General features: G+C 38.6%; 1 protein-coding gene across 1 annotated transcript; it reads left to right on the forward strand.

Moving 5' to 3' along the window:
• Positions 1-13,306: 13,306 nt before the first annotated feature.
• Positions 13,307-16,181, forward strand: LOC148873568 (putative carotenoid cleavage dioxygenase 4, chloroplastic). The gene has a single exon (XM_088981768.1). The coding sequence runs from the start codon at positions 14,046-14,048 to the stop codon at positions 15,921-15,923; it is 1,878 nt and encodes a 625-aa protein (XP_088837894.1). The 5' UTR covers positions 13,307-14,045; the 3' UTR covers positions 15,924-16,181.
• The last annotated feature ends 8,272 nt before the right edge of the window (positions 16,182-24,453 follow it).

The following is a 24,453-nucleotide window of genomic DNA, read 5'->3' on the forward strand; positions in this document are numbered from 1 at the left end:
CTAACAGCAATCAACTCATGGCATTTGTTTCAGTTTGATGTTAAAAATACATTTCTTAATGATGATTTGCAGGAGGAAGTATATATGGACATTCCAATAGGCTTTTATGAAAATCTTGGTAGAGGAAACGTGTGTAAACTTAGAAAATCATTGTATGGCTTGAAATAACCACCTAGGGTTTGGTTTAACAGGTTCAGAGGGCACTTATCCAGTTTGGGTACACACAAACCCAGTCTAATCACACCCTCTTTGTGAAGAGGAAAAACACTCTAGTGTCAATTCTGATTGTATATGTGGATGATATAGTAGTTACAGGAAATGATTTGAAAGAGATTAATTCTCTCAAAAGGCTATTGCAGCAAGAATTTGATATCAAAGATCTTGGTGAACTCAAATACTTCCTGCGGATTGAGGTTGCAAGATCTAAGCATGGGATTTTCATTTCTTAGTGAAAGTATGTTCTTGACCTCCTACCGGAAATTGATAAATTAGGAACCAAACCAGCTGACACTCCTATTGATTCAAACTATAGAATTAATGATGTGGATGGAAAATTGGTAAAAGATGTGGGGAGATATCAGATAATGGTAGGTCGGCATCTGTATTTGTGTATGACACAACTAGATATATCCTATGCCGTTAGTGTTGTGAGTCAGTATATGCATGCACCTCGGATTCAGTATTAGGAAGCTATTGAGAGAATACTTGCATACCTGAAAAGCACCCTAGCAGAGGCATTTTTTTTTACCAAACCATGAAAATCTAAAACTGAAATCCTATACAGATGTAGACTGGGCAGGGTGTATAAATGACAAGAGATCTACATCAGGAGTACGCACTTTCGTAGGTGGAAACTTGATCTCTTTGAAAAACAAGAAGCAATTGGTTGTGGCTAAGTCAAGTGCAGAGGCTGAGTATAGATTCATGGCCCATGGTGTCTTACAACTACTTTGGGTTAGATCTCTTTTGAGCGAGATTGGGGTGAAAGCAGAGGAGCCTATGATGCTATTTGTAACAATCAGGCTGCAATCAACATTGTCCATAATTCAATCCAACATGACAGAACAAAACACATTGAAGTCGATAGGAACTTCATAAGGGAGAGGGTAACTACCAGAGAAGTTTGCTTGCCTTATGTCTCTTTAGAGTCACAGTTGGCTGATGTTATCACTAATGGAATTGCAAAAAACAAACCTAAACATAACCTATGCAAGTTGGGAATGTGTGACATCTACTCTCAACTTGAGGGGGAGTGTTGAAGTTTGGACAATTTTTTGTGATTATTTTAGAATAGGTTGTGTTATATTAGGATTTAGATAGGTAGTGGGAAGCACAACAATGTGAGTCCAAATCTTATTATGTTTTTGAGTCATATTCAAACTGTTATATTTTTTATTATAAATAATAAGTGAAGGGGAGTGGCCAGTTTATGAGCCACAACTTGGCTCGACGCTCCATTGAAACCAAACTAAACCGGACTCGAATAGCTCATGAAGAGCTTGGCTCATTGCCACTCCTAACAACAACAAATTGGGCATGAGCTAGGCTTGAGATTCAACATACAATGGCTTGGGCTTAGGTTCAGTTTATTTCGACGCAAACCCACCCCAACATAAGTAATACAGTGCAAAAACGAAGGGAGGAAACCGTGAACAAAGAAATTAGTTTCTTTCAGGTGCTTATCATGTTAGTCTTTTTTTTTATATATTTTTATAAATTTGTTTTGTAGTTTGTTTGTTTTTTTTTATGAGTATGATTAATTATAAAGGCCAAATTAGTTGATAGGATCTTATTGGAGAGTTTTTTTAATTTTGAAAAATTGAATGCCAAATCATGCTTTATTTTTGATAAAATATGAATTAAATTTGCCACTGCCCGGGTAATCTCTAAAAAATCCAACGTAGTCATAGTGAAAAACTAATAACTTCTAATTTATTTACTGTCAATCCAATGTCATTATATCAGAGAGAGCACTCTCTGGCTTGACCACATCTTCACTTCAAAAGTTGGTATGGTTTTCGGACTGGTTGTAAAAGATATTTGAGATCGAATCCCACCAGTATCAGGGTTGGGGGGTTGTGTGTTGGGGAACAGGGGATGGACAACCGCCTTTATGTAGGATTTCGGATCTTCTATTCACACTTATCCACACGATATTACAGTTGTACATTAGAAATATCTCATACATAAATGGGGTTTTCTGGTAAATGGGGGTTTCAGGAAATAAAATAAAAAATAAATAGCAATTTGAGGTGGTGTAAAGTGAAGATAGAGCTTCCATATGGGTGATCATTCCTAGCATGACCCATATACCCAGCGATATTACTAAGATGGGCACCGGTTTTGTATCAGTATCCAGCCTGCCCTGGGCCTTGGTCTACATCGTGCCTTAAAATTTGCAAGCCGGGCCTATTCCGAACTTCTAGGCCCAAATTGGTCCAACCCAAACTAGAGGTAGTTCATCTCTGCCACTTATAAGTCTTATTGGTAACTATGCATTTACATTTAGGGCTGCAAATGGTATCTATTTCACCGAATTAAATTCCTATCCATTTGAATAGAATATGGACCCACTTCAATCCAATCTTATAATATTTAAATACATAGCATATGCTTATATCTCATAAAAAAATACACAGAACGACGCACCGAATGGGCCTTAAATTATCTCTTGAAATTAAGTTAAAAGAGGCAAATTTTTTGCTTTATTAATAATTCATTATTTTATTAGTAATTTATTTTTACTTAATTATTAAATAGAAATAATTATCTTCATTTTCATTCTTGGTTATATGTGAGTAAATGGGAATTTTAAGTGGGACCTGCCTGTATTTTTCTCCTGAAATTAAATTGAAAGGGCCAAATTATTTTTTGTTTTATTAATATTTTTATTAATTAATTATTAAATATAAATAATTAATTTTGTTTTTATTCTTGTTCACATGTAAGCAGGTGGGAATTTTAAGTATGACCCACCTATTATTTTTCTTTTGAAATTAAGCTGAAAGAGCCAGATTATTTTTTGTTTTTATTAATTAATGATTAAATAAAAACAATTGTTTTTATTGTTATTCTTCGTAACATTAGAACAAGTGGAAATTTAAAATGGGACACACATGTAATTTTTCAATTTTTTTAACTTAAGCAATGCCACATCAACAGGCCTTATTATCAATGACATCTATAACATCATTTGTTATTGCCTTAAAATGCCATTTCATCATAGTTTGATGGCAAAAATGACCTTTTCAAAACTTTAGGGTAAAAAATAACCTTTTAACAAAATTAAAGGGTTAATAGAGCCAAAAATCCCTATTTAATTACACAATGCAAAGAAGCTTGATATTTGAATCGTGAAAACCGTGATATTTAATCACACTGAAAAGGAACAAAGGATTTTCCATTCATTTTTGAACCGTGATATTTGAATATGGATCATATAACTCGTATATGTATATAGGCCTAATGCATTTAGGGATGGCAATTTTCCCCATTTCCCTGATGTCCATGGGGATCCACCTCAAATAGGGCGGGGATGGGGATGGGAAAATTTTTATTCCCGTTAGAGGGGACAGGGCGGGAACGCGGAGAGCACTCCCCGCCCCACAGGGACCCCGATCCCCGCCCGTGGGATCCCCACTAATATACATGTATATATGTATGTATACATTATATATGTACCCATACGCCTATATATTAATGTTTTAAAAATATGATTGAATATGTTTGAATCTTTTTTAGTAGATTGTAAACTTTAATTATTTTATTTTTATTTTTTAAATAAACTAAAAAAACAAAAACAAAATTATTAACATTATAAAAAATTATGGGGAATAGGGATCCTCGCGAAAATGGGAATCCCTGTGAGGATGGGGATAGGGATAACATTATCCCCGTTAGCAGAGATGGGAATGGGAGGATGGAGATTTTCACGGGAACGGTCCCCGGCCCGCCCTGTTGCCATTCCTAAACGCATTATTGAGTATAACCATAATATTTGATAGTTAACATAAAGTTTGGAGCTATATTCTGATGTATGAAACACATCATATGACTTCCAATGTCATGTTTACATCAGTGAACCGACCATATTATCCTGAATTGAACCAGACAATCCCCTCTTTCCGCTACTATTGATTTTTCCGATTACACTTGGCATCTATAATTAATTATGATAAACTTTATTATAATATAATCTTAATAAAAATATTAATAGATATTAAACATTTTATATGTTAATAAAACAAGTTTTTTTTTATCCAAAATTAATTTATACAGTCTATGAATTTTACTCTTTTAATTATAAAAATCTATCTATACTATATTATATAGCGATTAAGTCTTATGTCAGCACCTCTCTCCTTTTCCTGTTCCCCCTTTTCTCTTCTCTCCTTAAACTTCTCCCTTACCCCTTTCAATCTTTCTCATTCAATTTCCTCCCCTTATTCGAGTAAGCTCCTAGGGGCGAGCAAAAGAAAAAAAAAAACAAAAAACCAAATCGACTAAAACCAAACTGGTTAGTTCGGTTTTAGTTAACCAATATAGAAAATTGGCAGTTAACTGAACTGATCAGTATACATATATTTTTATATATTATATATTATATATTAATTTATGTATATTATATATATTATAAATTAATAAATATGCATTATATAAATATATATATTATTTATTATTTAAAATATAATATTTTATATATATATATATATATATATATATATTTATAATTTTTTATTATATATTATATATTTTTATAATATATATTGTAAAAATAAAAAAAAAATTGAAAAATCGACAATTAACCAAACTGGTCAACCGATTAACCGATTGGTTTCGGTTTAGTTCCAATTATCGATTTTCCAAAAGTCGATAGTACCGATTCAGTCCCAAAAAATGCTCTACGGTTAAGTTAACTGAACCATGAAAAGAGACTTTCCTTTTGAAGGAAGATCTCTATTTGCCACCTTAAGAAATTGAAACTTAGGGTTTCTTACTATATAAACATATTTTTTTGCATATACGTTACCTCTTTCCAGTTTTTGGAACCCTATTCTTTAAGCGTATACCCTCTATACGCCCCCATCAAGATCCATCTAGTCCTTTACTACAAAGTCATGTAAATCTTTTTCTTTGTTTGATTCCATATTTAATAAATGTTTGGGTTATGGTTGAGCTGGCCCTGAATGCCATGTGTCACCTCTATGTCCGCCTTATCACCTCGAAAACATCAACACCGTATCACCTCCGCAGCCAGTCTTATCTCTTTAGCCATGTCGGCACCACGTCATGTGGATAAGCGCGACCAAGATAGGAGAATAGATGGGGACAACTCTGTTGGGGATTAGGTCTTATCCCGAAAGCCTCAATGGACAACCTCATCTCAATAACCTCGGAAGCCTCATTTGATCAGGACACGGACCTTCGGCTACAAAAAGGTACCTCACACTAAAGGTAAGGGGATCTAAATTTTTCCATACTGCTACTCTGCTCAGACTAGCACCATTCTCTAACTATTCGGCCCGACCACCCACCTTTCTCGACAAACTTGAGCGTCGGAGTATCTACATAGGTAACTCCTTGGGCCTTTGATCATCTTCTTGGTTTCCGATCTTGGAGTGTGGCTTCATTCTTCCACCTCGAGTCCGCCCAGTTGGCAGGATTATCTGATTGTGACCTTGGTTCAAGAACTACCTCGAATCAAGCAACATCAGATTGGTGCCGTCTATGGGAATTGCACAAGAAAGAAAGAGTCCCGCACATCGCTATCTTGGATAACAGGATGTGAAAATCTGAGAACTCCGCCCAATCGAATTGGAGCACAGCCAGGCTCAAAGAAGTGCGGCCCCTCCTATGATACAACCAGTAGAGTTGAATAGCCAACCTGCCAAGGAGCTGCCCTTTGCCCAAGAAATTATGGATGAACTCCCCCCGGTCAATTGGCAAGCACCACAGTTCAAGAGGTATGACAGAAATGGAGACCCTAGCAATCATCTTGACGTCTTTAAAGCTCAAATGATGTTGCACGACACGTTCGAAGGCTTGATGTGCAAAGCCTTTGTGTCTACTCTCAAGGGCGTAGCCTTGACATGGTACTTCTCCCTTCCGCCATACTCTATCTCTTCCTAGGTGCAGCTGGAGAACCAGTTTCTGGCCCAATTCACGACCAACAAAAAATAGTGGAAGACTTTGGTGAGCCTCATGCAAGTGCGGCAAAGGAAAGGAGAGTCACTTAGGGAGTATCTTGCCAAGTTCAACACAAAAGTTCTACAGGTCCGGTCCTTTAACCAATCAGTGGAAGTCACCACCATCTAGTACAGGACATCAAGCGATAAGACCGTCGACCAAATCAGAGGCCGAGGACTCCCCCCCCCCCCCCCCCCCCCCCCGAGCTATAAGAATTTCATGTCGCTAATTGCACTACGGTCTAAAATCCTAATGCAGATTCATGACAACAAGTACATCAAGTGGCCCGAAAAGATGAAGACTCAGAGCAATAAGAGGAACCGAGACAAGTACTGCAAGTTCCACCGAGACCATGGCCATGAGATTGACAATTTTCATGACCTGAAGCACCACCTTGAGGAACTGATCAGGCATGGCTACCTTGGGGGCTTCATTGACCTAAAAGGGACAAGCCAAAGGAGGAGGAACTGTGCCCCAAACCCCCAGGTTGAGCTTCGCTAGTCGGGGTCATCGCTGTGATTGTAGGAGGGATGGTTCGTCAGAGGAGAGAGTAGCTCGGGCCGCAATGCGTATGCGCGATTGCACGAGATCGATGACATGGAGCAAAAAAGAAGGCGCAAAGACTTGATCACCTTCACATAGGATGACTTTTGGGTTAGTAAGGATCTTCTCATCTCAATCAACACTCCCTTGGTGGGTTTCTCCATGGAGTCGCTCATGCCCAAGGGGAAGATCTCGTTGCCCTTGTTAATTGGAGATGGTGAGGTAACCTCCACAACAATGGTTGGTTTCATCGTTGTCTGTTTCCTGTCTTCTTACAATGCCATCCTCGGTCAGACGACCTTGAATGCTCTGGGGCTTTTGTCTCCACGTTCCACCTTGCCATGAAGTTCCCGACCACATATGGAGCAGGAGTGGCACGTGGAGACTAGAGGGTAGCACAACAATGCTACCTGACATCTTGTCAAGGAAACTTCCCAGTCGCGAAAACCCTAACAATAGAGGGTATATATCTGTGGGAGAAACTGAGGACACATCGCGGCTAGCCTGTCGAAGATCTCATCCAGGTGCTACTCTTTGAAGAAGACCCTGAGAAGACAGTCTAGATTGAGTCTCTCCTAGATGATCGTCTTCGGGAAGATGTCAGTGGACATGTCGGATATCGACCCCAAGGTCATCACCCACCGCTTGAATGCTGACCCACATTACCGATCAATTAGGCAGAAGAAGAGGAGCTTCACCATGGAATAGTGGCAAGTAATCAACGAGGAGGTCTAGAAGCTACTCGACGCTGGCTTCATCTAGGAAGTAAAGTACCCAGACTGGCTGGCCAACATGGTGATGGTGAAGAAGGAAAACGGGAAGTGGAGAATTTGCATCGACTTCATTGACCTAAACAAGGCTTGTCCCAAAGACAGCTTCCCCCTGCTGAGGATCAACCAACTCGTCGGCACAATGACGAGGCATGAACTCCTGAGTTTTATGGATGCATTCTCAAGTTATAATTAGATCCAAATGCATCTCGACGACTAGGAGAAGATTGCCTTCATCACAAACTGCAGACTCTATTGCTACAAGGTCAGGCTATTTGGCCTCAAGAACGCCAGCGCTACCTATCAACGGATGGTGAACAAGGTGTTCAAGGATCAGCTCGGCCGCAACGTCAAGGTGTATGTCGATGACATTCTCGTGAAAAGCAAGAAGGTTGAGCACCACCTGGCCGACCTTAAAGAAGTCTTTGGCACCTTCAGGAAGTATAAAATAATGTCGAACCCAACAAAATGTGTCTTCGGGGTCGGTGCCGGCATATTCCTAGGGTTCATGGTCACATAGCGAGGAATCAAAGCCAATCCAGAAAAGATCCAGGCCATCCTCGACATGAGTAGCCTTGGACCTACAAAGAAGTGCAACGTCTCACTGGACGAGTAGCCACCCTCAGCAAGTTCATGTCCAAGTCCGTGAACCGGTGCCTACCCTTCTTCAAGGCTCTAAAGAAAATGAAGGAATTCTAGTAGACCGAGGAATGTGAGCGGTCCTTTCAGGATCTGAAGAGGTACTTAACCTCATCGCCTCTCTTTACAAAGTCGAGCCCTAGGGATGAGCTATTGCTCTACCTCCCAGCTAGAGACAAGGTGGTTAGCTTGGTACTGGTCAAGGAGGAAGACCGGGTACAATGGTCAAGCTACTACACTAGCAAGGTTCTCAATGGCGTGGAGACCTAGTACATGAACTTAGAGAAGGTTTCCCTGGCCCTGGTCACCACGATAAGGAAGCTTAGGCCATACTTCCAAGCAAACAGCATTCGGATGCTTACCGACCAACCTCTTAAGCAAGTGCTACAAAGGTCAGAAGCATTTGGCCGCTTAGTCAAGTGGAGTGTGGAGCTGAGCGAATTCAACATCGAATATGCACCTTGGCCCGCCATCAAGGCCGAAGCCTTGCCCGACTTGGTAGAATGCACCTTCACAACTCAAGATCCAACCCCAACACCGCAGATATGGACTCTCCATGTGGACGGTTCATCCAACGAGCAAGGTAGTGGGGCTATTCTCATTCTCTTTGGCCCAGATAACACAGTGCTAGAGCACACTCTCAAGTTTGAGTTCAAGGCCTCCAACAACGAAGCTAAGTATGAAGCTCTGATGCCGGACTCCAATCTGTCCTAGACCTCGGTGCTCAGCACGTCAAAACCTTCAGTGATTCCCAACTAGTGGTCAATTAGATCCATGACCAATTCGAGACATGGACCCCAACCATGGCAAGCTACCTACAAAAGGTGCAAGTGCTCATCCAACGATTTGATCACTTTGTTATTCAGCAGATCCCCCGAGCCGAAAACATCCGAGTTGATGCACTGTCGAAGTTGGCTAGTTAAATTAAATTGGGTAGTTAAATTAATAGTGATTTTTTTTTATATTTTCGTAATTTTGTTAAAGTGGAAACTGATTTTGGAAATTTAATTTCATAAAATTTTGAAATTAAATATCGACATAAATAATTACTAAAAAGATTAATAATTAATTAAAATATTAATAAGTATCAATTTATTAATAATTAATGACTTTACAAGATGATAATTCAAAATTATCAGTAATTTTTCATTTGAAAATTTATTTCCATAAATTATTTACATAATTTACTAAATAATTGGATTTGTATTCATTAAAATTGGTAGATTAATTATAAAAAATTAACAGGAAATAAATGCTAACAATAAAAAATTAATCTAATTATTATAAGATATTATTTATTTTTAAACTATTGTTATATATTAATAATCATTACATTTAAATACCCCTAAAGTTTTTGGTAAATTTTAAAAATAATCTTGGAAATTATTAAATTATCCAAAATTGATAATCTATTAATTAGTTAAATTAATTTGTGAAATATTTTCCATATTTTCTGTACTTTTGGTAAATGTAAAATTTAATTACTAAAAATTACTGATCTTGAAAATTTAATTTCATAAACTTTTTAAAATCAATTATTGATATCAATAATTACTAAAAAAATAAATAATTAATCAAAATATTCTTAAAAATCAAGATATTAATATTTAATGATATAAATTTATTAATATTTAATGATACTATGAGATAATTAAATTTTTTTTGTAAATTTTCATTGAGTGAAAATTAATTTTAATAAATATCAATTTATTTTTTTACATTTTTTGTGCAAAAAGTTAGTGTCATTTTGGAAAATTTCCTTAAAAGATAAATTATAGATAAATCAGCATTGAAGAAGGAAATTATTGATTAACTTATATTGGAACAAGAATTATTGATAAATTAAAGATAGATTAGTATAATTTTGCAAAAGGAAATTATTAATTAGCTTATATTGGGAAAAAAGATAAATTTGTGTAATTTTGTAAATAAACTATTTAATAACAATTTAAAAATAAATTTCAATAATATTTCAAAACTACACATATGTAATAATTTTTTTGCAATTTTCATAAAAATAAATTTACGTGTTTATTAATAAAACAACAAAAAGTTAGAAAATTTTAATTTCAAAATTAAATCTTATAATTTGATATCCATTTATATTTAATTTAAAATGATAAAATGATGCAATAAATTTGTTGATAAAATTTAAAAATTAACAAAATTATTAGTTTTAAATTTAATTAGGAATTTCACAACGCTCCTTCTTGAGGTGCAACTTAGGTGGGTTGGGTCAGGTTGAGGGTCAACCCAAGCCAAATCCTAACTCTCAAACCTCAAGCTCAAGTTTAGCACAACTCAAGGTTAAGCTTGAGCTTAGCAACCTAGGGCCAATTTGAATTTAACTCAGCATCTCAAGCTAGGCTTGAGCTTGGGCATGTTGAGCTTTGTAGTCCAACTTCAACGAAGAATAGATTGATAATATATAGATCTATATATCAAAATATGTTTGAAGGGCTCAGATTAGGTCAGGTTGGGCTTAGGCGCCCAAGGTCTCAACCCATGTCAAACATGATTTTTGGTTAAGCCTGAGTTTTTTTGGCCCTTGCCCAGCTTGAAGTTCTAAAAATGAAGCCCAACCAATGCAAAAGCTTGGGTTGATCTAGGTCAAGATTGTATTGGAGCCACCAAAGTTGCACCCTAATTGCTTTTGTGTCAAATTCTTTTAACAAAGCCTGTGCATTGCATGAGTACCCTCTAGTACTATATTATAAAGCGATTAGGTTCCATGGCAGTCATCTCCTTCTCCCATTCCCCCATCTCTCTTCTCTCCTTAAACCTCTTCCTTTCTCCCTTATCCATTCGTAGCCCTTCCATGTAACCACGTGGCAGCCCTCTCTTCTACGCTAGAGTCCCACTCCAAATCTTTATCTCATGTTCCCAATCACTTAGCCAATCCCCTCCTAAAATTTCTCCTATGCTTTCTTTCCCACCTAAAATTCTTCCTAAAACACCTCTTAATCTATATTGCCATGTGGCAGCCCTCTCTTCTTCACTAGTCTCTCTCTCACTCTCTCTCTCTCTCTCTCTCTCTCTCTCTCTCTCTCTCTCTCTCTCATGTTACCAATTGGCTCCACCCCCTCCTAAAATTTCTCGAAGACAATCTCTCCCCTCTAAAATTGCTCTTAAAACACCTCTTAATCTATATTATAAACCATCTAAAAACCAAAAACGTGGTTAAATTAATTAAATTAAATTAAATTGGATAACTAAATTATTTTGTGAAATATTTTTTATTTTTCAATAGTTATTGATATTGTTGAATATTATTTAGTAAATATCAACACCTAAACCATAATTTTTCATAATTTTGGTAAACTGAAAGTTTTAATTACTAAGAATTACTTGCTGAAAATTACTGATTTTAGTAATTTATTTCATAATTTTTAAAACTTAATTACCGAAATCAATAATTACTAAAAATTAGTAATTAATTAAAAAAATAATAAATAGGATTTTAATAATTAAAATTATCAATAATTTTTAGAAACAAGTGGTTATTGACATTTTTAGTAATTTTGGTCAATTTACTAATATCTAATGATATTATCAAATAATAATTAAAAAAATTCAGTAAATTTAGTAGAAAATTAATTTCAATAAATATAAATACATTTTTTTTATATTTTCTGTAATTTTGATATTTAGTATAATTTTTGAGCAATAATTAGTGATTTTGTTAGTTTGGTGAAAGTTAAATTATAAAACTTCCAATATTTTAAATAAATATTGGAAAATTTTAATAATTTCCATAAGTATTGGATACTACATTTATAATTACTATAATTAATGGAACTATATTTATGGGATTAGTGGTGTTATGGGTTTAAGGGATGACCCCAAGGTAGGAATGGAAATGGGCAGGTTCAAGGTGGGGATCATACTCCACATCTCGACCTCGAATTTTAAGTTAATCCCTATAAAAAATTTTAGCCTACATCCCCGGTCCTCAATAAAGAGGGCTTCCCCATCAGGGACCTGAATCCTTGAATTTTTTTAATTAAAAGTTTGTTTTTAGAAAGGTATTTATTTAAAATAATGGAGAAATTAAAATGTAAATAGTATTTTAAATATATTTTGATACATATAATATAAATAATGTTATAAATAACATAAATAATACTATATATTTAATATAATATATATACATATATATTTAATATATATAATTGGCGTTGGGGTGGGGTGTGGACTTCACTCCCCGTCCCCGATCAGTTATTCCTATTAATCCCATCCCACCCTGTCCCCGTTAAGACAATCTCCATCCCATCTTCGCCTGATCGGTAAGGCCAAGTACTTGGTGAAGATAGAGAAAATTGCTACCCCTACCCCCAGGTTGTATAACTTCATACCTCAATAGAACAATAAGTTTTAAACCCAATTCCATGCATTAAACAGCCCCACTAATATAACAAAAATTAAAAATTAAGATTAATCAGATATTCCCATCGAACTGTTAATCGAGATACAAACAACAGAACCAGAACCTACGGTTAAGTCAGTTTGATTCTATACGATAGACCCGACCGATTGACTTCTCTACATTCAGCCTCTAACTGTTTAGTCGAGAGGCCCGAGATTGGATTTGTTCCTCATAGAAAGCTTGGGGAGATGTTGTCAATGCACGGCTGCAATGTGCGAACCGGTTGACTACGAATGGATGAGGAACAGATTTGATTTTATTTAGCCGGACTCTCTTCCTTATAATCTGAATTAACTGAATCTTTTAGCTGTATAACAACTCATATCAGGCCCGGATAAATGATTGTAGGTATGTTTACGGATTGGATTGGATCGGTTTGAATCATTTTTTTTTCAATTAATTTGACTTAATGAATTTATTTATTGACTAAAGCAAAATCAACCGACGCTAAAGCAAAACTAACCCAGACATGATGAGTTAGTTTGGGTCTATTTATGGGTTTAATTGATTTTCGTTTTTATATGTATTTTAAGCAAAATATCTGTATCTAAATATTTATTTAGTTTTTATACAAAACCAAAATACGGTTTTAATGGGTCCCGCTGAATGAGATACCTATTGATTCTTCACACAAGAAAGGTGTCCCTGCCTGCACTATTGGTGGCCCTAATTCTTCCTCCTGTTTATCGTATCTTACGCAAGAATACCTACTGACACAAACCAAAACAACCGGTTTGAAAGGGTAAGGATCTGCCACCAACTAAATGATCCAACACTATTACAACATACGACTCACTGCAATGCGCATTGAGAACATCTCTCTTATAATTCATATATAGATGTTCCCGATTTACGGCTGCCATCGCAGTTTGGAACGATGTGGGGACCGTTGTTGGTAGCTGATCCGAACTTAGTACCAACTTACCATCTTCCTTTCTTCACTTCTCATTAGATCCGGATTGATATTCGGGAGTCGGGATGGATAATGTTTTCTCCATGTGAGCCGTGGACCACCAGATTAGCTCCTGAACCAGAGAGCCTGTGACTGAGATATCCCACGCGTCACTTGTGCACATGGCCCCACTTTCACTCAGATTTTTTTTCTTGTGGACGAGAGTTACACATGGCCCCTTTCATTTTCCACCTTTCGTGCCTTCGTGGAGTGATTCTATATTCTATTCATGGCAAATGATTTTATACCCACAATTCCAGTCTAATAAAATGCTCCATGAATGGAGAGACATTGGATGTAAGGACCCAAATTTTCAAATTTTCAAATGGTACGTTTTAGAGCTCATGGACTAGCTCACTAGCCTGTTTCATGCAAGCATTCACCCTCAGCTCGTTTGCATCCAAAAATTAAATAAAATCAAATTATCTAGACCTTTCTCTGTCTCTCTCTCTCATTCAGCAACCATAAATAGCTCATCATCTGAAATAAATCTGTGTCATCCGAATTTCAGAACACGAGCAGAGAAAGGATGGATGCCTTCTCATCCTCTTTCTTCCGACACCCATATCTCCTTCTCTCTCCTCCTCCTAATAAGTCCACCACTGCAACAGTTACCTCTCCTCACAGTCCGCTCTTCACCATCTCCGCAGTTAGAATTGAAGAGAGATCCCAGAGCACAACAAAGACAAAGCCAGCTACTCCACGCCAGCCTCAGAAACCAGAAACCCCACTCAGTTCCACGAAAGCCACCACCACCACCACCACAAGAATTGCTTCACCTACCACCTCACCTACTACAAGGATTCAGACTCCTCCGGTAGGCACTACCTCTGCTACTAGAAGAACCCCTGAGTTGTCTATTCCATCCACCATCTTTAATGCATTCGACGACATCATCAACAACTTCATCGACCCTCCCCTCCGCCCCTCCGTCGACCCAAAATACGTCCTTGCTGACAACTTCGCTCCCGTCGACGAGCTTCCCCCCACCGACTGCCCCGTTATAGAAGGGAAGCTTCCACCGTGCCTCAATGGCGTCTACATCCGAAACGGTCCCAACCCACAGTACCTTCCACGTGGTCCTTACCACCTTTTCGATGGCGACGGTATGCTTCACTCTCTCCGCTTTTCCGGAGGCCGTGCCACCTTCTGCAGCCGCTACGTCAAGACTTACAAGTACAATGTCGAGAGACAGCTCGGCCATCCCGTGCTGCCAAACGTTTTCTCAGGCTTTCATGGCCTCACAGCAACTGTCGCCCGGGGAGCAGTTTCTGCCGGAAGAATCCTTACAGGGCAGTATAACCCCATTAACGGCATCGGTCTTTCCAACACGAACCTTGCCTTCTTTGGAAACCGACTCTTCTCTCTGGGCGAGTCAGATATTCCCTACCAAGTTCGATTGACCCCAGAAGGAGACATCCAGACTATTGGACGTTGGGACTCCAACGGCAAACTTTCCATGAGCATGACAGCCCACCCGAAGATAGACACCGACACCGGCGAGGCCTTCGCATTCCGGTACGGTCCTGTGCCACCATTTCTCACCTACTTCTACTTCGACGCAAACGGGGTGAAACAGCCGGACGTGCCCATCTTCTCCATGACCCGTCCATCGTTCCTTCACGACTTCGCCATAACAAAAAAGTACGCCATCTTCGCTGACATACAGATAGGGATGAACCCAATGGAGATGATCGTGGGAAGCGGGTCTCCAGTGGGTTCAGACCCCGCGAAGGTATCTAGAATCGGCGTGATTCCACGGTACGCCAAGGACGAGTCCGAGATGAGATGGTTCGACGTACCTGGCTTCAACATCATTCACGCCATCAACGCGTGGGACGAAGAGGACGAGGACGCAATAGTCTTGATCGCGCCTAACATCTTATCGGTGGAGCACACCTTGGAGAGAATGGAACTGGTTCACGCTTTGGTGGAGAAGGTGAGGATCGACCTCAAGACCGGTATTGTGTCGAGGTTCCCCGTGTCGGCGAGGAACATAGATTTCGGGGTGGTTAACCCAGCCTTCACGGCGAAGAAAAGCCGGTACGTGTATCTCGGCGTTGGGGATCCCATGCCCAAGATATCGGGGGTGGTGAAACTGGACGTGTCGGGGGAGCAGCGCCAGGATTGTACCGTGGGATGCCGGATGTTCGGGCCGGGATGTTTTGGGGGAGAGCCGTTCTTCGTAGCGAGTAACCCCGAAAGCAGGGATCCGGCCGATGAGGACGACGGGTACGTGGTGTCGTACGTGCATGATGAGAATTCCGGGGAGTCGAGGTTCTTGGTGATGGACGCCAGGTCTACGACGCTGGAGGTTGTGGCTGCCGTGAAACTTCCCCGTCGGGTGCCCTACGGCTTCCATGGCCTCTTTGTAAGTGAGGCGGATCTCAGAAGCTGTAAAGTGTAAAGTCAAAAAAAAAAAAAAAAAAAAGTGCAAATAGGAAGATGAGGAAGGATTGGAGATGTTAATGGGACCTACTGTTAGACAATTAATTTGAGTGGAGAGATATACGGATGCGATTGAATGATGAATAGTGATCAATCATCATCAAATCCACCCATTGGAAATGATATAGTAACTATATTTTCATATTTTGTAAATACTTAGAAAAATGAGATTATCACTAATATAATTGGAAAATGAGGGAGTCACATTTGCACCTTCTGATTGGAATCTGATTAACAGACAGTTTAGATGAGTTCACATGTTAGGATGGAGACCGGATCTACTCGTCACATAGGGCGCCTCACAGGCACTTTACACGCACATCCTATCAGTACTGTACTGTACCGTTCCATTTAGATGAATTCACATCTGCACCTCACAAGAGGGCGTCCAGACTGGATTTGCTCCTTACACTTGGCGTTTCATACACACGTATCCTATCATACATTGGCAACATCTTCCGTATTTATTTATTATTATTATTCATGAAAAATGTTTCCATGAAACATGTGAATGAAATTTGGGAGCCGCCAGTGTTAATTGGTTTAACTGGCGGTGAAAAGCCGATTGCCTGGTTGAGTCGGATCACCATTGGGGGTGCAAGTCGGGCAGGCTGAGTTAGGTTTCAAGTCAATCTAGTCCCAATTTAAGAATTGGAGCTAATGCCCGATCTTGATTTTAGGTTCAGATTGGGACTAAAAATTTTAGGCCTAGATACAAATGATTAAAAAACCAAAATTTTAGGCATAGATGCAACCCAAAGACTAAAAATCTAAACTCATACATATAAAATTGCTGACTGAATCGGTCCAGGCTAGCATTAAGCCCACCCAAGTTGAACTTGAACCCCTAACAGAAATGATGAGTCTTTAATTTTAAGCTTTTATGGTAAACCAGACAAAAATGACAAGATTTTATGATTAACCGACAAAATTTATCGGTGATATCACTAATTGTCTTGGTGTATTATGGGAGATTTTTAACAATTTTTTTATCTAGTGAAAATAAAAAAGGAGGTAGGGAGGTTAGACTTAGCCAAACTCGAGCCTTTAACGAGGTTATTGTTGATTGCAATCTCATCATGGAGCTGGAGATGATGGAATGGTGGGGAACCAATTCACGTCGAGAAATAAAGTCAGACTCGATTGGATTTTTGTCAATGTCGAATGGAGAAGCCTATTCTCCGATGCTTGTTTAACTAATCTCCCCTTTTATCATTTAACTCTTTTACTTAATATAGATTGCCAATCCGTTAGAGGCTAAAGCCTTTCAGATTTGAGTCCATGTGGTGCATGGACCCTTCTCTTGACGGGGTGATTTCTCAAGCCTGGAATATCAATGCCACTGGTTCCCGAGCTGTCCAATTTGTAAAGCAGAGTAATAATCTAGCACAAAAGATCAATCAAAGGAACAGAGACGTTTTTGATATAACTTCAAGAAAAAACAGTCTTTACTAAGCAAACTTGAAGAGGTGCAAAAACAAATAACAGAATCCCCAATAAATACAGCTCTTATTAACCTTGAAAATGTGTTGCACAAACAGTTAAATAATTTTTTATTTCATGAGGAGGCTTACTGGGCCCAAAGATCTCGGATGGACTGGTTAAGTTTGGGAGACTAGAATTACAAATTCTTTCATACGTCTGTTACCATTAGAAAAACAAGAAATAGGATAATGGGAATAAAAAGTGATGAGAGTGTTTGGTTAAGAGGAACAGGATGACATTGCGAGTTTCGTCAATGAGAAATTCATTAGCAGGTTCAAAACAGAGGGTACGATTGATATTGATAGTTTCCTAATGTATATTGGAAACTATGTTAATGAGAAGCAAAATAATCTTCTCATAAGAGAGGTAACAAATAAGGAAATCTTCGACGAACTTTCTTCAATTAAAGATTTAAAGGCCCAGAGACCTGATGGTCTTAATGTCTTTTTCTTTAAAAACTTTTGGCATATTGTGGGGGCTGAAATCTGTGGTGTGGTGAAGTCATTCTTTCATTCTAGAAGGATGTGTGGCATTTAGAGGTGTCTATAAAAAACCAAAAAATCGAATCGAACCGAGAAAACCGAACTGCAAAATGCAGTTAACCAAATCGATTATCGGTTCGGGATTTTTGAAAAACCACAGGACCAGTTCGATTTTCGGTTAACCTACGAAAAACCGATGGTTAACCGAACCAACCGGTATATATATCTTCATGTATATTTTATATGTATTTTTAATATATGTCACATATTTTCTATGTATTATATATAAATATATACTTATATTATATTTATAATGATCTATTTAGAAGTATATTATATATTTTTCAAATATTTATAACATATTATATATCATTTATTATTTATTATATAATATTACAAATATATTTGTATAATATATTATAAATATAAAAAATCAAAAAACCAAAGGACCAAACCAATCAAAAACCAAAACCAACGGACCAGTTAACCGGTGGTACCGGTTCGGTTTCGGTTTGGAGAATTGGAAAAATCAATACCACTGGCTTGGTTTACAAAAAAAGTGCCATGGTTTGAATAACCGAACCGTGGACACCCCTAGTGGCATCTTAAACAAAGCATTCATCACCCTTGCTCCCAAATGAAAAAATCCGAAATTAGTGAATAATTACAGTCCAATTAGTCTTTGTAATGCAGTTTATAAGATCATTGCAAAGATTTTGGCAAGCAAAGTAAAACAATTTTTAGATAGCCTCATCTCCCCCATGTAAAGTGTGTTTGTTCCTAATAGGCAGATCAATGACAATATTATCATTGCACATGAGGTAAAAGAAAGACAAATATGGAATCTTGGTTAAAGTTGATATGGAAAAATCTTACAATAGATTGGAGTGGAAGTATATAGAGGAAAACCTCAAGAAGTTTAGGTTCCATCCTAGATGGATTTCTTGGGTTATGGAATGTATCACTTCTGTCTCTTATCAAATTTTAATTAATGGAATCGCAATAGAAGAATTTAAGACTTCTAGAGGAATCAGACAAGCGACCCTCTCATCCCTATATTTTTGTATTGTGTAATGAGACTCTTACGAGAAAATTAATTAGAGAGGCCGATGATCTGGGTAATCCGATAGGCTGCAGAATTTCCAAAAATGACCCAACAATCCCAATTATACAATTTGTAGGCGGTTGCCACATTTTTTCAAAAACCACCATATTAGCATGTGTCAAAATCAAGGGGATCCTTGCTAGCTTTGCAAAAGCCTCTGGCCAAGCCCTAAATTTCGCATAATCTATGGTATGCTTCTCTAAAAATGCCCCTTATAGGCATCAAAGGATTCTCTCCAGAATTTTTAGTATCTCCATTGATGGAAATTCTTCTCACTATTGCCTCATTTTCTCAAAAAACACCATATCGACATGTGTTAAAATCAAGGGGATCCTTGCTAGCTTTGCAAAAGCCTCTAGCCAAGCCCTAAATTTTGCATAATCTATGGTCTGCTTCTCTAAAAATGTCACATATAGGCATCAAAGGATTCTCTCCAAAATTCTTAGTATCCCCATTGATAGAAATCCTTCCCACTATTTTAAGGGCCCCTATAATTAATGGTAGGTTATTATGGATACTTTTAACAATATTAACAAGTGAATACAAACTAGACTCATTGGATGGAAAAAAAATCCCTCTCACTTGCTGAAAGGATCACATTAATTAACTCCACCCTTAATGCTATGCCCCAATTCATTATGGAGTCTTTTAAGATGACATATAGAGTTATCTTTGAAATAAATATGATCCAAAAAATTTTTTTGTGGACTAACTCAGAAGGTAAAAGCCAATTCATCTCATTAACTAGAAAACGGTTTGTACCCCTAAAAAATTGGGTGATATGGGAATTAGAAACTTCAAATGGAGCAATGAGGCTAGTCTAGCAAAGTTAGGATGGAAGATCCTTTCAAACGAAAATAATTTTTGGGTCAAATTAATTAAAGAAAAGTATTTAGGCAAAGATGTTTTTGGAATGTGAAAGCCAAGAAGGGTATTTCTTGGGTTTGGAGAGGAATCTTATCATCTAGAGATCTACTAAAAAAAGGGATATGGTGGTCTGTAGGGAACATAGAGAATATCAATTTCTGGAGAGATGATTGGGCTATGGAAACCCTGTTGTGCGAGTTAGAAGAATCTAATAGCAGAGTGAACCCTAACTTAAGAGTTGATAAGGTTATTGATAAGGAAAGGGGATATTGAAGGGAGAGTTTAATCCATAATTTAGTCCCCGATCAAGTTTGGTTTTTTATTAGAGCCATTTTCATTCCCTCTAACTGGGTAAGGGATAAGTTGATATGGAGGCTCAATCCAGAGGGTACCTTCTCTACAAAGTTGGCCTACTGGGATAAGTTTGACAACTCCAAATTTAATAACAACAAAAACCAAAAAATTAGGTTGATTTGGAAAATCATATGCCCACCAAAAATAAGAATTTTTAATATCTCCTAAAGAAGAATATGCTCCCCTCAAAACTCAATCTGGAAAGAAGGGGATTTTTCATAAATACCTCTTGTTGTTTTTGTGGTGTAGAAGAAGACACTGATCATATTTTTAGGGTGTGTTCTTCTACTCATCAGGTTTGGCATTTAGCCCCCTTCTCTTAATGGGCCAATCGATCAAAATATCAACATTTGGGAGTGATGGGCTGGGCTATCTAAAAGTCAAGGTAGAGATGAGAACTTAATCTTGGAAGAAAATGCCTTTATTCTTTGGGCTTTGTGGAAATGCTAAAACCAAAAAACTTTCTCTAATATTTCTACTCCTCCCTCTTTGGTCATTAAGAGGGTTCTTGATCATTTAAATGACTTTTGGAGTAGTACCCAATCTAAGCAAGTTGATAAACCTACCAAGATGGAATCCATTAAAATTAATTTCGATGCTTCCTATGTGGGTGGAAATTGTTCTATTGCAAGTATATCCAGAGACTTCTTAGGAAATGTTCTTGACATTAAATGTTATAAATTGGGTTGCACCACCATCAATGTTGTTGAGGCTTGGGCTGCATTGGAAGCACATAACCTTGCTCTTAACTTCAGAGACACCCCCATCATCATCGAAGGTGACCCAAAGTTGGTCATTTCTTGTCTTTAGCATTCCACTTCCCCCCAACCCCCTTGACATTTAAGGAGCATATTTTCTAGTTGTAACTTGTGACGAGCTCGTGGATGCTTTCAACCTGTAGATTTCTTACCACCATGTCTTCCGGGAGGCAAATCAAGTGGTGGATCTTTTAATTGTCTCTCATTTGTTTTGCATACTCATGGAGGCGTGCTACCCTAGACTCGTGTAGCACATTTCAGTATCCATAAAGAAAATCAAAGATAAATGAGCCTTGGTGAGTAAATTCATCAATAAAGAAAGAGAGGTGTTTGGAGAGAGGGCAAAATTTGGAAGTTTGTTCCTATAAACACTTGGCATGGTTTTCAAAACTGGTCTGGACTGGAAAAATTGAGAATTGGTTAGGTGATCAGTTCCATTTTACCCCAGAACCATTATTTCACCAAAAACTGTTGTTTTGGTCAACAAACCGCTAAACTTGGTGGTCGAACCGTTCAACAGTTGTGGCTATTTTTTTAATTTTTTGTTAAAATGGGCCATCCATTCGGTTCAAACGATTGGACCTTTTTGCCCAAGAATCGGACCCCTGATCGGTTCGTAGTTCGGTTTGGTTTTAAAGTCCTTGACACTTGGAATAAAATTAAATCCATCTTTGTCCTTTCATATCGGAGGGAGGATCAATTGATTTAGAGCCTAAATCTGAGGGGTGCATTTTCCTTCAAATCAACTTATAATCTAAAATTAATTCTCCGTCTCTAGGTTCCAAAGGTTCACTCTCTCTCTCTCTCTCTCTCTCTCTCTCTCTCTCTCTCTCTCTCCTCTAAGAGAGTCTCCATCTCGGGGTTGCCCTTGGGTTCTTCTCTTCTTTCCATTTTAGTCATTCATTTTCTTCCCACTCTCTCCCTTTTTTTCCATTTTCTTCTTCCCTTCTCCCTTTCCCTCACTCCTCTATCTTCTTCTTGATTAATTCGCTCTAATCCTCCACTCTCTTTCGTTTCTTCTCCTTTTTCTTTTTCCTTGTTTTTTCTTTAGTTATTTTTTAAGGGATTTTAGTATAGAAGGCAGAGTGTTGGACAGTGGCCTTAATCGCTACTTTGATTCACCGGTGGTGATTGTTTCCTTATTTTACTTCACCAACACTTATAGTTCTAGGTGAACCCAATTTCGACGATAACAAATATGACGATTACAATTTTGGGTGGTTAACATTCTAGTTGGTTCCAGTTCTGGCAACAACAATTCCAGCAATTTCAGTTTAAGGTGGTTAAAGTTCTAGTTTATTCCACTCCGGCAATAATAGTTCCAATAGTCTCAGTTCTGGGTGATTAAAGTTCCAATTGGTTCCACTTCCAATGATAACAGTTCTAGCGGTTACATTTACAGTGGTTAAACTTCCAGTTGGTTCCTGTTTAGGCGATAATAGTCCCGACGGTTATGGTTCTAAACTTTTAAAGTTCTAGTTAGTTCTAGTTCATTAAAGTTCCAAAAATTATGGTTCCAGATGGTTAAAGTTGTGAAAAATCACTACTATATTTATCCCTCTCTTTTGGTGGTCGATAAGTGATTTCTGTTTTAGTTGATAAGTCATTTCTGTTTTAGTGGATAAGCTCCTATGTTCATGGGAGAGTAGTTCCTATTTTCATTCCTAGTTTGTAGCACCATAAGGCTATAAATATAGCCTTAAGGAAGTGAATAAAGGCATTGGCATTCATACCCTCGAGCTCTTCCTCTCTCTTCTCCTACTCTGAATCTCTCTCTCCCTTTTCTGAGAACTTAACCATATCAATTGGTATCAGAGCCACTTTCAACCATGGACACTCGCGGAAAAACCAATGAGGAATTCCGCAATGAGGTCAACAAGACCTTAGCCCGGCATGAGTCAAGCTTCGACCAGGTGAACATTGTCTTACAAGCAGTGTTAACCGAACTCAAGCCTTTTGAGCCTCACGAACCACTCCCGAGACCAACCCTTTCGCTCATGAAGAGGCCTCACACCCACATACTTCCCATTCCAGCTCCGTCAATGATCACCCTCATCAGCACGTCAAATTGTCATTCCCGAAATTTAATGGGGATGACCCAAGCGGCTGGATTTACAAGGCAGAGCAATATTTTGATTTCCAAAATATTGTATCAGACCAACAAGTGCAACTAGCTTCCTTCCATTTGGAAGGCATCGCCTTGCAATGGCACCGGTGGCAGACAAAACATCATGGACCACTCACATGGAAAGAATTCTCCAAGGCTGTGCTACAACGATTTGGTCCAATCGACTACGAGGATCCGTCGGAAGCTTTAACGCACCTTAAGCAAACCACAACTGTGGCAGCTTATCAAGAAGCCTTCGAAAGACTCTCCCATCGAGTTGACGGCCTACCCGAGAGTTTCCTCATCGACTGTTTCATTGCAGGACTTCGTGATGACATTCGTATAGACGTGAAGATTAAGCAGCCTAGGACCTTGATGGATACGATCGGGGTGGCTCGACTAATTGAGGAACAAAATCAATTATAGCGGAAACCGAACCAGCAAGTTCAATCCCAACCAGCCGTAATAACCCCGAAGGTGTCATCTCACCCAATGGATGGTGTGCTTGGGCCTCCACCAACCCAACGCACGAACTCGGTTCCCAATGCTACTCGGACCACATTCTGGCGACTCACCAACCAGGAGATGCGAGAGCGACGCGAGAAGGGGTTATGTTATTATTGTGATGAGAGGTTCACTTCTGGCCACCGTTGCGAACGACCACAATTATTCAGGATCGAGGATCCCATACAGGCGGACATGGAGAATGTCGAACCAGAGGCAGAAACCCAAGAAGCTATTCTTGAGATCTCCTTCCATGCAATTACAGGAGCTGAACACCTGCAAACCATACGTGTCCTTGGTAAGTTGAAAAGCAAGAATGTGATGGTACTAATTGATGGCGGCAGCACCCACAATTTCATTGATCAGGCCATAGTCTCTAAGTTTGGGTTACCTGTGAGCCGGGACAAGAAATTCCAAGTCATGATCGCAACCGAGAAAAGATAGAATGTGTGGGACAGTGCCAGGATCTCACTCTCACCATTCAAGGGCACCCCATTATTGTCGACTACTACGTTCTTCCGGTCGTGACGTGCCAATTGGTATTGGGAGTACAATGTCTAGAAACTCTTGGACCCATCAAGATGGATTACAAATAGCTGACCTTAACATTCAAGAGGGAAGGAATCTCTTGCACCTTCCAGGGATTGGGACGAGCTAGCATCGAGGCCTTAACCGACAAGGAATGCAATGGATTACAAGGTATGGGGTTCATTTTCCAAATAGTTCCTTCAAACTGCAGCAACCAACCAAGTTGCTATCCACCTAAGATGGACGACCTCCTAACCGAGTTCTCACATGTATTTGAACCGTCCACCAACTTGCCTCCC

The sequence above is a fragment of the Nelumbo lutea genome, chromosome 1 (assembly GCF_056320005.1).
Source record: "Nelumbo lutea isolate HS-2025 chromosome 1, American lotus-T2T, whole genome shotgun sequence".
Lineage (NCBI taxonomy): Eukaryota > Viridiplantae > Streptophyta > Magnoliopsida > Proteales > Nelumbonaceae > Nelumbo > Nelumbo lutea.